Below are 16,761 nucleotides of genomic sequence, written 5' to 3' on the forward strand. Positions count from 1 at the left end.
CAGAAGAAACAAAAAATGGGTTGTGAAATACAGAGGTGGAAGTCTGGACGTGCAGATTCACAGGATGGTCCCCCCTTTCTGCCTTCAAGGTTTTCTCTTACATGAGCACCTGGCCCAAACCAACCTACGGGCTGTCCTGTCCACACAAAATTCATGAAGGACCAGCTCCGCTGGTAACGTCCCGTTCCCCAGAATGAATGGAACAGAAAGGTTATTTAAATGACACCGCATCGTCCAGCTTAGAGCTTTTCCTGCAGGGTGGTACTACCTTAGCAGACTTATGGTAACGCTCGTACCTGTGTTCATCAACGGTCTGGTCTCTGCCATTTGGCTGTTGGGACGTTCTGAAGAAGCTGAAGCCATTGAGGTTGTCTTTGTTTAGGTGGCTTTGGTTTATTTTGCAGACAAACATTTTGAAAGTTGTTTGTGACTGGTTAATCCATTAGTTATCCATTAGTTATCTCTCCAGGAGGAAAATGGAAAAACGACAGCTCTGATGTGTTTCCAGTTATTATGTCTTGGCCAGGCTACCTGTAAACATGTTCATCAAGTATTAGCAGTAGCTAATGACTCATCAGCCGATCAGGGAGTGGAAATATTTAAGGCAGCAATGTAGAACTTGCTTTCTGCTTTTTACCAAATAATGTCTGAATTGGAATTGCATAAAACATCAAAATTTGCGCTGGCGCTATTACAAAGGCCACTTTTCTGAGCTTTTACTTGCCTGTAAATAAGGAGGAGAGAGGGTTAAACAGCTTCTGTTTTTCATTAAAAGGAAAAATCTTGTGTTTTGATTCTATAACAACAACAAACAAATGAATGAGACATGAAAAAACATTTTGTTGTGCTTTTAATTAAAAATAAAAAGCTGTTTCTCGTTATGGCTTGTTGGGTGGTATCTTGGTGCTCCATGTTTGTCTTTTTTTCAGTGCAATGTCCTTATAACTCTTCAGTCTCTAAGAGTGACTGACAGATCCACAAAGCTTAACTCTTTGTTACAGTAACCCTCTGGTGATCGCACAGAGTTAACCTTTCTTTATTATAATTATCCAGAGAGACAAACTATCCTATAAATAAGTGGGGGGGGGGAAATATGTTGGAAGGACTCCGATGGCAAGCCCTTGAGCTGTCTAGAGGCGAGCGTGGCGCTGCAGTTGAAGATGAGCTGTTGTTTTTTATGGAGCTTTTTCATTCCAATACTTCATGTTCTTGTATGAACTTATGTTTACTCCTGTTTACAGTTTCGATCCCCTTTACGGTGTGAGTAGATGCAATCACGTTAGATCTGTGTGGTTCCATCAGTGGTGCAGTTCGGCAACGTTATCGGAGTGATGAGTTCCAATCCAGATGAATGTACATTTGTCAAAAGTGCCTGGGAATTGCTCCCACTTTGACTAACCAAAATAATATTATCTTTTCCGTAAAGGTTGTCCTGTCTCTGCTAAGCATGGTTTTCTAGGACAACGGTCCATGTGTTCCGTGATGCTGCACTTCTGGAGCCTCAGAACTGTATTATCTTTCTTCACGTCAAAATGATGGGTGTTTCCTTCAAAAATTAGATGTCCACCCTCTTGAGACATATGGAATTGTATTCATGGAAAGTGGCAAAATAGCAGTAAATAAAGTGTAACTGACACTTAATATATAGGTTTTTATATATATAGGGGTTTTTGATCTATAGTCGCAAGGCAGTGAAAGCAGGCTGGGAAGGTTCCTGGGAAACTTGGGCGTGTCCAAGCCCTTTCCTTGCAAAGCGATGCTGAAGTTTCTTATATCTCACCACTGTGGAACTCTGGGAACCGGCTTCCTGTCAACTGCTCCCGTTTAGGTTATGTCCCTGCATCGTAACTCTTGTAGGGTGTCACTTGGTTTTTCTCTGATGCATGCCTAGATCTAATGTAAGACAAGATTTCTGACAGAAAGATGTCTCATTCTACTAAAAATGGTTCTCTTTCTTGAGTCATGTGGCTTTGTGCAGTTGTCACTCATAGTTAAAAAATCTAAATTGTTCATCCAGCAGACTTTACATCCTGTGAATGTGTAATTAAAAATGACGCACATCACTGAGAGCTTAAACATGTGCCTTAATGAATCAGGGAATTTACGCATGTGCAAGAAATTTTGCTGAGTTTGGGCCTGTATAAAAATTAATGGTAGTGATCTTCTTGCTTTATTTACCTAGATGTCTTTAGAATACCTCATTTCATTCCAAATTCCGTTTTGTAAGGGTAATCACCCCAAGCCAGTATACTAAAAAGCTCCAAGAACCTCTCTTTTGAGAATTACATGCAAGATTTTTTTTCGTAAAAAAACGCACAGCTATTCTTTTAATTCCTCGCTCTGGTGTTTTTAACTGTGGGGGTGGATTGAGTGTGATGTGAAATTTCTAATTGGGGATAACAGAGGGGAAAAGTTCCTCATGTTCGCAAACAGCCGAGCGTAGATACTCAAGCTATAGGGGTGCTCCTCCAAGCAGCCAAGTCACAAATAGAGTCGTAAAGGAGAGAGATTCTCTGAAGACAGAAAATCAATCGTGTTCAATTCATGAATGTTACTGAGGAAATGAAGGAGAATACCAATGTAGATTTCCAGCCCTTTAATTTCTCTTTTCTCAAATAGATTATAAAAAAGGGAGAAAGCAGTTATCAGAATAAGGATGTCGTAGAAGTATTTGGAATAAAACGGAACAGCTTGGTTTGTTAAGTGGATTTCACTCATGTTCAAATGAAAACAGGAGTGATAATTGTAAAAGAGCTATGATTCAAAAGCATTCAGCGAGTTTTCATTTTTAATGTTTATTATTCTGACTTGCTCAATTTTTTATGACTGCTGGATATTTACCACAGTCAGCCTAACTTCCCGTTTCCATGCCAACTAAATATATTTGTTCTCAGATGAATGCTGTGATGCATCGTTCTGCAATTTTAGTTGCTGTGTAGCAGAGAGAACTTCTAACATTTGCCACACCTTCTCCTGGATGGGAATCGTGCTCCTGCCTGCAGCTCTGGGGAGCTGGGAGCGAAGGGGCAGCCGGACAGAGACGAGTCCAGGGTACGGCTCCCACGAAATCCTTAAGACAACGGTGGCTGGGAGACCTGAGAAATATTAATCGCCCTTTAGTTTAGGGCTTTTGGTCCATATTTCTTTTCAGGTTCATTTTTAAAGCTATCACAGAGTTTTAAATGCAGACAGATAAATTCATGGAACATCTTTGCCCTCGCTTCCATCATCCTGCCCTGCTAGGTATGCTCTGGAAAAATCAGGTGGAAGGAGTGGAGTTTCCTCCGTCTGGAGGTGGGGGAGGCGCTGCAGGAAGGGTGCTCCAAACCCAGCCGCTCTCCTCTGACGGGACTTTTAGCTCAGGTGCCCCAGGGGATTGGGAAAGGCACCGTTTCTGGGGCCCCTGCCTCGAATTTCCACACTTTCTCAAAGGGTTGTCTTTCTCAGAACAAGTCAGAGTCATCTAAAATCAGGCTAATAAGCTCTAGGTTAGGTATTTAAAAATGAAAGTTTGCTCTGTGGCCAGCAGGTGAGGAGGATTTAGGCAGCCTTTGTCTTGCGGAGCCCACCAGCACTTTGGAAACTGAGAACCAGCCACAGGCACTGGAGCTGCTGATGAAATTCTGCCATTCGCTCCCATTGCTTCAAGCCACGTTGCTGAAATGCTTCCAGAATTTTCCCCCAGAGACCGATTCCTGCTCCCACAGCAATGGGAAGCTTAGTCTCCATGTGAAGGATCTTCACCCAGGAGCGATGCCCAGCGAGCAGCCCTTGCCCGTCCCTGCCTGCGGACCCGGCGTTTAGCCCTCGGGCGGCAGCACTGGCTCCAGCGCTCCACAGCCTCCGCTGCCGCGGGGAAGGAAGGGGGAATCCGAGAGAAGTTTCCACGGTGACTTTCAAGAACAGCGACACCAAATATTGTCACATCGAAGTAGTTCCCGCAGTTTCAGTATGTGAACAGCACGGACCGGGCGGGCTGTGGCTGAAGAGCGCTTGTTTTTCTGCAGTTCTGCATCCTTCCCCTCTCCGTCCATTGCTCTGCCGGCACCCCAGGCACGGGGGTCAGGAGGGTTCTGTGTTTTTCCTCCATAAAACATTTCATATATGTACATAGAGTGAAAAGCGTAGGAGATAAACAGCCAGGGTGGCAGAGCTCCTCACAGGCTGGCACCTGAAAATCTGCTGGTTCGATGTCTGCAGACAGCACGATAGGAGATTTCCTTCCTACCTACTTATGGTGAACACATTTCAAGTTTAAAACATTTTTCTGGAAAAGAAGATGTTGGAGAGCCACATACAAGCGGTGAAGAATCTGACACAAGCGAGGGCGTGCTGGTGAGGCTGTTTGGCGTGCACAGACCAAGACCTCCGTCTCTGAGCACGTTGTTCTCTCTTCAGACTTCCCGACGGAGGCTGTCTGGGGAAGAATCAGGGTGATTCTGGTTACATCTCTATAAGGGACCTCTCATGGAGATAGGTGCCCCCGTCGGTGTACGGCAATGTTGACGAAGGCACCATAAATGACTACTGACATTATTTGGAGCCAAATTCAACCACTTTCACGTTGGTTAGTGTCTACTATACATGCAATTCCATTGATATATTAATTAATCACTTTGATACAAAAGCACTCCCCAGTTTTTAATTAAGACTGAGATTGTTAGAATAAATCATAACTTTGCATTTGATGTATTTTATATTTTGTATAGCATTTTCTTTAACAGTCTACTGTGAAAGGAATGCAGAATTAAACCGAAAATAGTAAGTTATACGGTATAGCACAAAGTTTCAGATTAGCAGAAGGAGATAGAAGCTGAGCTTCAAGCACAGAAAACCAGATTTGCAGGTGGGATTTGAAAGGAGCTGGAAATCAATGGAGTTGAAAGTTCCCAGGAGCTCCATATGGCAGGAACTGCGGGAGAGAAGGCTCTCACCAACTGTGCAGCTGTCAAAGGGAGAAGAGGTAGATGATGCTGATGTACGTGTGGAAGCCAATGATCAAATGTTAGCTTTGGTAATCAGACACAACTGGAAAACACACAAATATATACCCACTTCATAGAACAGAATGATTTATTGGAACGAAGTGGCCAGCTGGAGAAAGACATAGGCAGAAACTACAGAACAAATAGTTAAAAGGAAAAAGAGAATTTTTACCAGAAAAGAACAGGAGCATATGCTGGCATGCAGGAATTAGAGAGTGTTTTAAAATGACAGTTTTCTAGCTCTTCGTCTTAAACAGTAGTGAACGAGGAAGAGATCTTTCTTCTAAGAGAGTGGTACATCATTTTAGAGCGTCTGTGGTTTGCTTGCATATTATCAATTAAGGGAATTTTGTTCTGTCAGAACTGTTCAAAGCAGGACTACAAGGGACAATGATGCTGGTATTTAATGCAGGGAATTAAAAAAAAAAAAAAGAAGAAATGTCAATGCATGGAGGAGCCAGTCGGCTGGCAGAAGAGAAGAGCAGAGACAGCTCGTCTCCAGCGTGGGCTCTCAGCGATGGGTGCTCAATTAGTGAACTGTCCCATTCCTTTTTTCTAGGTGATGAGGTGCCGGGATGGAGCTAAAAAGGACAGAAAAAGGCCAGCTTTATGCTGATTTTTACTGTAATTTAAATTCTAAAGTATTATTTTGTTTGCAATTTAGTCAGCATGAAATGCCATCGATGAGACGTCTGCCCGCAAAGCGCAGCAGTGGCCGTGTCCCGCGCTGCCCGTCCTCACCCGTGGCCACCGCCGAGCAGCCTCTGGCCAACGGGGGATGCTTTGCAATCCCGGCAGCTTGCTTTCCAGTTGAGATGCCGATTAGGTTCTTGTCCTTGAAAGAGCGAAAATGGTGATAGTTAAAAGTAGCTTCTGATGATTGTCTACAAAGACTTGCTTGTTCGCGCAGTCAGTGTGAAAATGCTGAGCCCCATCCTGCCCGCTGCTGGGCTTCGTCAGCTCTCCCCGTCGTTAGCGAGCACTCAGCGCCTCCGCGGATCCCACACTGAAACCTCCGCTTGCTGAACCACCCCAGCAGGGAAGGGATCATATAGAAGGTAACACATTCCGTAATGTAAAACTGAAATACATAAATACATTCCAGTGGTGGTGTCGAAGATGCTTATAGCTTTATTTCAGACTTAATTATCTTGATAGCGTATTAGGAATCGGCAGAGGCAGAAACGAGCACCATGTGTCTCCAGCTGTGGCCCAGCAGCGCTGGTTGATTCTGTTCCTCCCGCTCAGGGGGTGCGAGCCGTGGCCGAGCCCCCCCGAGGGCAGGACCTTCCCACTGCCGGAACAACCCCTCCGGCCGGTGGAAGCGTGGACAAGAGCTGAAGGGAATAGCGCTCGGGGACAAAGATGGCATCTGCGATGAGTCGTTCAGAAGGAGGGGAAAAGAAGTCAGGGATCCTCCGAATCCCAGCTGGAACAATAGCGGAGCCCTGGAGAGGGGGAGGTTGAGAGAACAGCGCGGATTTTCTAGCCGCAGCATTCCTGGTTGTTCTATGGTGTTGACAGTGAAAGCTTTTATTCCTCTCCAACTCGCGTAATCCCAAGAATGCTGTTCTTGCCATATGCAGCCCACTGGTGTTTTTTTTTTTAAAAAAAAAGCTTTGCCTGCCTTCCCTTCCTTTGCGGCTATGAATTATATAGACTTGTATTGCTTAACTACAAACAGGATTTTCCAGGTGGGAGATCTTGGTTAAGAAAAGAAAGATATCGAAATACAAGCCACCGAAGTAATAAGGCCTCTTGGATGCAGGTTGGGAAAAGGAAAAATATGACTTAGAGCAGAAAGCTCAGCCCGGCAGAGCTGGAGGTCCCCGCGGGTTAGTAAAACAACAAGGCAAAAATGTTTTGGATGCTCAGATGGTTTACTAGCTAAAGACAGAAAAACAAAGAGGAAAGCTATGCCACCAATTTATGTTTTATTGAAACTGTCAGAAGAGAGGAGGTTCTCCAGCAGTATTTTCTCCGTGGAGAACAACATGGTGTACACTTGACAAAATAACTTGCTCAGCTGATCTTGCTCGGTTACTGTTTTCATCTGAGCCAAATTCATGCAATTTATAGCGTTCGTTACTTTTCTTAAGAACTTGAGAACGTTTGTATCAAATTGCATTTTATTTCTCTAAATCTGGAAGAACCATATTTCAACATACGTTGCACAGCAAGAATAGAAATTCCCACTGTCTGAAATAAGAGAAGATGTGGACTAAAAAGCAGTGGATATTCATATTTGATTATATTGTGAAAAGACAAATGTTCAGGCCTTGTTCTGCATTGAAAAAATGGATACATCATTAGGAGAAATTGCTGGAGAAGATTTCAAGCTCTAATTAAATATTCTCTTATGACAGAATCCCAAGAGATCTGAAATTTAAGGAAAGTGCAGATTTTGGTAGATTTGGTTCCTCAGTTGCAGGTATTGCCCAGCGTCCCGCAGGCAGCTGATGGAGGGAGGGTCCCGCAGAGACTTGTGGCAGTTTTGTGGGAGCAGAGCTGTGCTCCCTTGGAGGTTAGGAGTGCTCGGAAGCAGAGGAGGAGTCAGTGCAATTAGGGAGAACACAAACGAGCTGCGATTAATCATTACTTTGACATTCATTGGGTTGTTGTTTGGGTTTTTGTTGATTGGGTTTTTTTTAATTGGGATGGCATCGTAGTAATTTGTCCTTCGCTTGCCCTTTTCAAAGTGCTTTCAGAAAATTACTTCGGCAATCTTCACACCACCTGAATGAAGTTGACCTATGCAATATTATTATTATTATTATTATTATTATTATTATTATTATTATTATTATTATTATTATTATTATTATTATTATTATTATCCTCATTTAGGGTGAGACTTCAGTCTGAGACTAAATGATCTGCCTAAGGCTGAAGGAGTTATTTTTACCTTTTTGGTACCCTAACCTGACTTCAGATTTATTACAGCAGATCTTTCACGTCTCCTTTCAGAGATGTGTATTGCAGAAAGAGGTGCGTAACCTTTTCAAAGAGATTTCTCTTTTAAACAGCATTGTAACATACTGTTGTTTAAATAATGTAGGAAAGGATTTGAGACACAGGAAATTATTTCTCTCATCTTACTCCCTCTTAAACGTGGAGAAAGTTTGATAATAATTATATGATCCTAATTATGCCTTTTGGTCGCTATCCTGCTATTGCCTGGCACACGTGGAATTATCCTCCACAAATATCATACACAGGCAGAAATTGAGATACTAAGGAAACCATACCACCTCAGTTAACTGAACTGCCTTTTGACTCTTATCTGACATAAACAAAATGTTAACTTTGTGCCCTTCAAGACAAGATCTGTTTTTTTTAAAGGAACTTGAACAACTCTTCTGTGGTCCCTTCATTTACTTTGGCAATGTACACCTCAGAGTTTCTTTTGCATTTTCCTTGTGCTCCTCTGGTTCAAATCAAGTGATTTACAATTGGGAGATCTGGACAAGATTGCATTTGGGTTTGGTTTTTAATTATTGTTTTTTAAAGAGATGGGGATTTTGCACCAGGGACAGCATGTTCTGGGTGATAAACTCAGCATCACGGACCTCTCGGAAGGAAGAAGGGGAGAGTGGGTGTCAGGAACCCCAGGATACGGCGTGGTTGTGGCTGTATAGAAAGCATAGAAGAGAAGCAGAGTATCCTCTGCTTTGCAGGCTGTGAGCTCGCGGACTAAAATGTATCTGGTCATCTTGAAAATACTGCATTTTTCCTGGCTGTGTGTAGGTTGTTTCTTTCAAAAAGGAAGGAGAGTGACTCCAGTGGAGCGAGGTGCCAGCGGGGCTTGTTCCTGATCGGTCCCGTGCTCCCCTCTGCTTCTCACCCAGCCCCACAAACAAATAACGAGTAGCTGCAGAAGTGAATTGTGCCACCTGAAGACCCTGTGAAGCAATAAAATTGAAACTTGTCTTACGCTACTGAAAAGCGTTGGGCCAGGCCTGACCGCTTGGTTTGGAAAGCTTGGTATTGGATATTTCTCTTCTGGGCGTCAAAACCAACTTTTATCTCTTTTGAGAACGGTCAGTGCCCACCTATGACAAGATCTCATGGTCTTCCGTGAAATTATAACTTCCCCGCTTTTTGCTTCCCTTCGTATAACTGTGTGAATATTTGTCCCTTTTTTGTAATTTATCGTGTGGCTGCGCATACCTGAGCTATGTGTGGCAACTTCAGCTTCCAGTTGTTTCTACTGACACCAAAGATGATTGATGGTACAACTTTAAACCTCATATGTTAGCCACCAACCTGAATAAACAAAGACCAGTGTGGCAGCTTAATATTAAAAGCTATAAAACCTTCCTAGGGGTTCGTGGATTAAATCAACTCACCAAAATGAATTTTCAAAAAACCCCCAACTTTCTCAGGATTGAAGAAAAACGAATACAACAGTAAATGAAATAGAGCTATCCTCGTGCAGCAGACTAAAGGCCTCCTGAGGGCTGAAGAATTGCAATTTTAAACATCTCTCAAGAGTGCAAGAGGAGACACAGTATTTGTGGATCCTAGGGAGGCAGCTTGAGGCTATAAAAGAACAAAAAAGCCTTTAAGGCACAAAAAAAAAATTATAAAAAACAATCCCTGCAGACATAGCTTTCATTGGTCAAAAATAAGTGTTAAAAAATAAAAACCTTCCCACATTAAAATTAGTATATGTTAGCCCACTATATATTATTTTTCAGTTGCAAGAAGTGACTCAGATTTTTGCCATGCACTATTTTAATCTCCTGGGTCAATAGACCTTGAAAGTAACTTCAGCCAAAAATATCAGCATGTTGTTTATCATAATAGGACAGGAAACATCTGGGATTTTATTTTCATCTTATTGTGATGCAATTATTAGTGAGCACAGTTGAAAGTAACAAATTTTGTCTTAGCAAACAAACAAATTGCAATTGTATTCCAAAGAACAGTTTTCACTGCAAAAACCGTGCGTCTTCCCTCTGAAATAGAGTAAGAAATCAGCCCCAAGCAATATTACAGCTACCAGGGCTTGTTTCTCATTTTCTTTCTCCGTTTTCAGCCAACTCAGTAATATATATCCATACTTTAAAGCACAGTATGTATTTCTTCATGATTTTCCAAGAAACACCTTTGTCAAAAGGGAACAATCCCCTTGCTGCTTTGCAGAGTTAATGGCAAACGTTGACAGCCTTGTGAAAGCATGTATTTAGAGGACACTTGCAGATTAAACTATTAAAACCAGTGACTTGGTTGAAAGAAGGCTGTTGCACAATTAGAACATTATTATTTCACTCGCAGAGCTGTATTAAAATTTCTGTTCTTTCTTCTTGCAATGAAACTTGCTTGACTTTCCTCTAGGAAAAATTATAATTAGGGGCTCTTGCTGTGTGCTCGGCACCTGCGGGACCTGGTGTGAGTCCTGGCTCGTGGGCTGGTGCGTGATATCAGGGCCTGGGCTCAGCTCCTGGCATTGGCATCGCCTGAAAATGCAGAGCTTGAGTGTGAGTCGGGCCCCGGCGATGGAGATTCCAGAGAAGCTGTGGCTGCCCCGTCCCTGGAGGGGTTCAAGGCCAGGTTGGACGGGGCTTGGAGCAACCTGGGCTGGTGGGAGGTGTCCCTGCCCAGGGCAGGGGGTGGCACTGGGGAGGCTTTAAGGTCCCTTCCCACCCAAACTATTCTCTGATTCTATGATTCTGTGCTGGTTGGGTCACCCCAACATATTGGCAAGGTGATGGATCATCCAGATCCTCTTAATTGTGGAATAAATCTTTATTATTCAAAATTTAGGAAATAAAAGCATTTTGCTGTTCTAGCTGCCCATTTCTGCTCCTGTCTCACCACGAACAAATGTGACACGTTGAATGAACTGAGATATATGTTCCTGATCTATCAAGATCCCCACCCAAATGAGCTGTTGGCTCAGAAAATATTTATCCTGGCAAGGCACCTATGCAAAGCATTGTAAGCCCTTTTAGAAGTAGAAGCATAAATTTATTGGTGTAACTTTCAAAAACATAAATTTTGATCACTGCCCTATATACAAGCAGAGTTCAAACAAGGTTTCCTGTCTCACCTTTTTTTTCTCTTTAGATTTGCATAGTGGCATCACTTACTTGCAGCTCACAAGGAAAGCTTCTAATTGCCTATTTGCATAGAGATTTGGAGATTTCTTCTGCATGTTGGAATGACTCATAGGCAGAATTTTCCTAAAGTTTCATCAGATTGTTTTATTCCTTTTGTATTGATAATTGTGTTATGCATAATGCAGATTTTGGCATGACCTGCTTTTTCCGAAAGGTGGTAATTGGCACATCTTGCAGTGAACTTTGGGCTGGGTTCTCACGAGTTGAAGCGTGTGCGCCCCTTGCAAGCTGGGAGCTGGAAGTTACAACTCGTGGCTTCTTCAGATGTAAGGCTGAGGTTTTGATTTGCGGTCGCAATGGTAGATTTAAGCAATTTGGTAACTAAGCCAAAATTAGCGCAAAATGATGTTGGCGTGTAAATCATTGGGAAAAAAGATTCCATTTGAGTGTTTAAAGATATTTTATAAGTTAATCTGATATTGATTCCCTTTTATCCTTTATTTACATATTCAGCTGCTAATCCAGAAAAACACCTAAGTACTTGCTTAATTTGAATTAAGCGGTTAATCCTATTGGAAGTTAAGTACAGATGTGAGGCCCTGATTCAGCCGAGTACTAACGCGTGCGAGCAGTCCTGTGCCACTTGGTGGATGGAGCTGATCCAGACTCTCTGGACTTTTCCTGGGTCAAGATTCGGCACATACAGCCTCACCGGACAGATACAAAGCACAGTCCTTCCAGCTGATCTGTCTTCATTTAACACGGCGTTGTAACCATACTGCTTACTCAGCATCTGTTGAATAAGGTTATGGACTAAAATCATTTTGGTGTGAACATCTGATCTCGTAACGTCTAAGATACTCGGACCTATTCGTTGAAAGTCCCGGAGCATCAGTGAAGTTGAGGAGGACACAAAGTGCAATGAAAAGCAGTTGTGCAATCAATAAAAAAAAGGCCTTAAAAGCACCTAGAAATTATGTAAAAAAAAATCTTGGGAAACAGTAATTCCCCTTGTCTAAGGGAGTAAGGAGCAAATATCCCTCTACTGACATGGTTCAGATCCCACCAAAGACAAAAATAACACTTCTGATTATCAATTTGAGAAGTTTATGGCTGTATAAATGCTCTGTTGAGACAGATTTAGGAGTGATTATTGCTTCTTCAGACGACGGTCCAACAAATGCCTTACTGTTTCCTTTTCATGATTTTTTCCTCCTCTTCGTATATTCTTTATTCTTATGTTTTTATATATTCTTTATTCTTATGTTTTCTTTTTCCTTTCTTCCTCTTTTTTACCTCTTTTGCACTTTATAGGTCTTTACTGATCTTTCTTCTCCTTCCCTTTCCCTTGATATCTCAATTCTGAGTTTACTTGGGCTCCAATTTGGGCAAAAGAAGCAAAAAAGTTACTCTCCGGCTTCCAAGAGCAACCATCTATATATAAATTTCTTTTTGTTCTGTTTCAGATGACCCATATACGACAAGAATATGAAACCACATTCAAAGGTCTGATGCCAGCGTCTGTGAGACAGGAACTTGAAGACACCATTGTATCTTTAAAATCTCAGGTAAATTCTTCTTACTCATCTTCAACTTTTTGGACTGGATAAAAACCATCTCTTCTAGACAAGAAATTATGACCATCTAAAATTTGGCCAAAAATAGTGAGTAAGTCTCAAAACCAAATTATGGCAGGACTCATATACTTCTGACTTAGTCACCGTTCACAAGGCTTTTCTCCCCCAGCCTCCTCACCTTAAGAATACCATGTTGTAACTTTTGATCCCGGATTTTGCTTCAGATGGCAATTGAAGGTAGAAATTACGCTGTATTCAGTATTAGGGTTTTTTTCTCAACCTTTCATGTGTAGCACGCAGTTATCTCTCATCTTCCTTCCCCCGTTTCTCCTGAAGCAATCATTTAAAGGATGCATGTAAAGGGTGCAGAGAGAATGAGAAATCATTTTGTTTTCTTTCAGCCTATGTAATAAAGCAAATGGCGTATTTCTTTTAAGATAGTCATCCAAATGATCATTGTGTTGTTTCTACATTTTCCAATATAAAGAGGCTCTAATAGACTTCTGTAACTGTTCTGGTTTTAATATTGCAAGACGCTAGCTCATCTAGAGCAATACAGGATCAATATTATTTGTATGAAATAGACCATGAAACTGGCTAATAGAAATATCACAATGTCATTGTAAATAGGGAATTACTAACGAACCGAGTGTGGTTCTTCTACGTGGTTCCCGCAGAAGCTGTTTGATGCTGGCCTATTCAGGATACTAGGAGCTGGAAGAAAACAAAACATCATCGTTGCCTGAACTCACATTAAGAAGGATAAATAGCAATAAAGAGGAGTGATCATCGGTGTGAAATAATGGTGATGCAAAGAAAACGCTGCCAGAATTCGCATGTGGCCCAGTGCCGGGCTGTGCATTTAAACGTGTTGGGAAGGACTGGGATCTCTCCTGGGCGGCAGGGAAGAGACGGGAGAGGCAGGGCAATGCTGGTGCCTCAGAGCTGCCCGCGGGCTCTGGGAAGAGCAAAAGCCCTGAGGACACGGCGTACAAGTGTAGGCTTGATACCAGCACACTCCCTGTACCAATTTCCCAGACCGTTTTTCCAGCAATTATAGATCTACAAACTCTCCATTTCTCTTTCTTATGCAATCTCTCTAGAGGAGATGGTTGGTAATTTAATGTATATGCTTTTTTTTCCTTTTTTTTCCCCCTTCTTTACAATGCCTAAGCATTTTTTTGCTATGCGTGAGACACTTCTGCTGGCAAAGTGTGCCTTTAATAGAAGTAGGAAATTTTCATAGGGGAAACTTTCATATTCCTGTGTGCTATAGAGATGCAATTTCAATGCTATGTTGTAAACACTCTGCTTATATATCAAGGGATTCCTAATGGGAATGATGCTCTTTCTCATTTAAATAGCTGTGGGAAATTAAGAGTTAAGGATCTACTGGGGAAATCTATTTCCAGTTGATAGTAAAAAGCTATTTTTAAAGTGTGGTTGACTATCAGCGCTGTCTGGTAGGAAGCATTACTCTGGAGCTAATATAAGAATACTGCACCTTTTAATGAGTTTAAAAAAAAAAAAGTAGAATCTGATACCCACCTGCAGGGCTTCTGTAAGCGGCAGCAGCATTTCAAAAAAGTAAAAGTAACTACACATACTCAAACCTGGGTGCTATCCCAGAAATACATAGCTGCTGGCTGTGTTTGCAGCGGTGCGCTGCCGTCGCAGACCGCTCAGCAGCAGGGCTCTTTCTGAAGCACAGGTGTCCTGGGCTTTGAAAATTGCTGAAATTCCTGTTTGAAAACATCAGACAAGAAGGGCAGCGGAATCTCTGCACCTGTCAGGATTATTTATTGTTGGAGGAGGATGAAGAGGATAGGCTGGGTAAAAACACCCAGCAGTGATAAAAATAAACAAACAAACAAAAAAAAGAAAATACTTGAGGCTTGGGCAAAGTTTTCTAAAAGCGTTGCTAAATATAAAGTACGCTGCCCAACTCTCTGCTCTTGGTGAGTCGTCCAAAAGTGGCCACGGTGTATTAATAAACATTAATTTTCATACACTTGAAGAACAGGTGAGTACCTTCATCACAAGAGCAGAAGTGCAGGGATCCGAGCGGAGGCTTCGTATGGGAGTTGAGAATAGAACTGGAGCTCCCAGAGCCTCGCGTAACCCATCTCATCCCCCCAGCTGAGTTCAGGCTCTGTTTTGGGTCTCTCCCTAAAGCAGTAGGCAGCGTGCAGCCGGAGCGGGGCCAGGGAAGCCGTGCTAACGACCTTCTGTCAAGTATTAACCCTAGTATGCGGCTAAAGTGTTATTGCATTTTCTTTTAGGCAGGAAAGATGAGAAAAACGCCCTTTATGAAACGAGTGCAAATTCATTAATTAGAATTTTGTACACCATTTTCACGTGGGATCTATGTTACAGGTAAATATTCTGCAGAAAAGAGTCTCCGTCCTCCAGGAAGAGCTGAACACCTACCACGCCAGAAGGTACGTGATTACCTTTGATCAATTTGTCCCATTTCACACCTGTGGATCCCAGTTCTTGAAGTTTTACGGCTTAATTAAAACACTCAAATATGGTTGCCGTTTTAAAAGATCCTTATTTTCAGTAAACAAGCGTCTGAGAATTTTCCCAGTGCTTAGTCAGTGCTACTAGAGCCAGATGAGAGAACTCGCAGGTGCATTACAAGTCTGGGCTTTGCCTCGACGTTCATGATGAGACAGTGGCTGGGTGCACAGCTGCAGCTCTGCGGTGATGCCACCTCCTTTTAAGATAGAAAACAATGATGCAATGCATAATATTGCAGATCACATCTTCAAAGTACCGGATCTTCATGAGCCTGAGCTTTTTTTTTTTCAGACGTTTACACCCTCCAATATAAATTATGGCAAGTGCTGCAGCAATAAAAAGCCTTGCTGTGCCTTTAGAGTAAGTGATTCACATGGAGAGGTGAGTAAAAGGAAACTTCCTCGGAAAGCCACTCCAGCTCTTTTATATTTATAGACTTTGATGATATTTGCATATCTCACATGAGGATTTCTGCAAATAAGAATGTGTGCTTGTAAAAATAGCGTAAGCATTTGTAAGATATTTAGCCATTTGTAGAAATGTTAACCGTGTGAAAGTTGTCTGAAAGTATTAATCCTAGACTTTTTCTTAACGAGAATTAGCTAAAGCTAATTGGAAACTGCAGATGTCAGAGATTCTTGGTAATAAGTCCAGCGTAGGTAACCTTGTTAGGTAAATATAAAATTGTGACGTAGTCTCTAGACGCTCTCCAATAGCAGTGGTAGCATTGCCAAGGGATGCGTTTTGTCTCAAACTTGTTCTGAATTAGTGTCTTCGTTAGTTAGGAAAATAGCTGTTTAAAAAGATGAATAATCACGGACCATTAGATCAGGCCAGGCCACAAATGACAGAGATGCTGGGGGTGGAAGGAGCCCCAGCCGTGTCCTGCTGGAGAAGAAGGGCAGGGACGGAGCCCGCACGGCACATCCCAGCTCCTCTCCCAGCCGGGCAGCCGCCGCGTTTGCTCCGGGACATGGAGAAGCTCTTGTGCTGCTTCCGCTCAGGGACATTTTCCTCCTGAGCAGATATTTTTCCAAGGCTACATTCACATGACAATTTTTGTTAGCGTTTACCTGATCCTCATTCACTGAAATACTCACTTTTACTGCTGTACGCCCCCGCGTGCTCCTGACCGCCCCACACAGCCGCGCTCACGGCCGTACCCGGCCCGCTGCCAACCGGACCCGACCCTGGTCTCAGCCTGTTGTATTTTTATAGTAAAAATAATGAAATAAAACTAACGAGAATCTCTTCATTTTCAGGTAGCTGCAGGAGCCGTTGGATTTCTTCGGTTGCCAAATGGACTGCTTTGAATAGGTTTGAAGATTTGGCTCTTGTAAATTAAACTGCAAAGATCGGTGGCTGTTTTGTTAGCACATAAGATGTAATGAAGTTCATGAAAACACATCCATTGCTTGTGCCAGCATATTTTTAGTTGCATCTTCCTTCCATTATTTTTTTCATCATTCTCTTATTACAGACTTATGCTTTTGATATACAGCGTGTTTGACTCCGTGCTGAACTTGCTTACCGAGCAAGTAGAGTTTTCTCTACTAATATTTTTGTTATTGCTTCCCAGTCCCATTCTTTTCACTTTTACACATGAAGAAA

At 42.4% G+C, this 16,761-nt stretch overlaps 1 protein-coding gene across 6 annotated transcripts in view; it reads left to right on the top strand.

The window, feature by feature from the left end:
• Window positions 1–16,761, top strand: part of CEP112 (centrosomal protein 112) — a 204,123-nt gene that overhangs the window by 154,833 nt on the left and 32,529 nt on the right. For 5 of the 6 annotated variants that reach the window (XM_063352596.1, XM_063352598.1, XM_063352597.1 and 2 more), the window contains 3 exons: window positions 12,517–12,618; window positions 15,004–15,068; window positions 16,413–16,550. In XM_063352596.1, the coding sequence (XP_063208666.1) occupies window positions 12,517–12,618; window positions 15,004–15,068; window positions 16,413–16,416 (171 nt within the window). In that variant the 3' untranslated portion in view covers window positions 16,417–16,550. Of the gene's footprint in view, window positions 1–12,516; window positions 12,619–15,003; window positions 15,069–16,412; window positions 16,551–16,761 lie in introns of those variants that run through there. The other variant, XR_010073347.1, reaches the window with a different exon arrangement.

Source organism: Chroicocephalus ridibundus, chromosome 14 (genome assembly GCF_963924245.1).
Source record: "Chroicocephalus ridibundus chromosome 14, bChrRid1.1, whole genome shotgun sequence".
Classification (NCBI taxonomy): domain Eukaryota; kingdom Metazoa; phylum Chordata; class Aves; order Charadriiformes; family Laridae; genus Chroicocephalus; species Chroicocephalus ridibundus.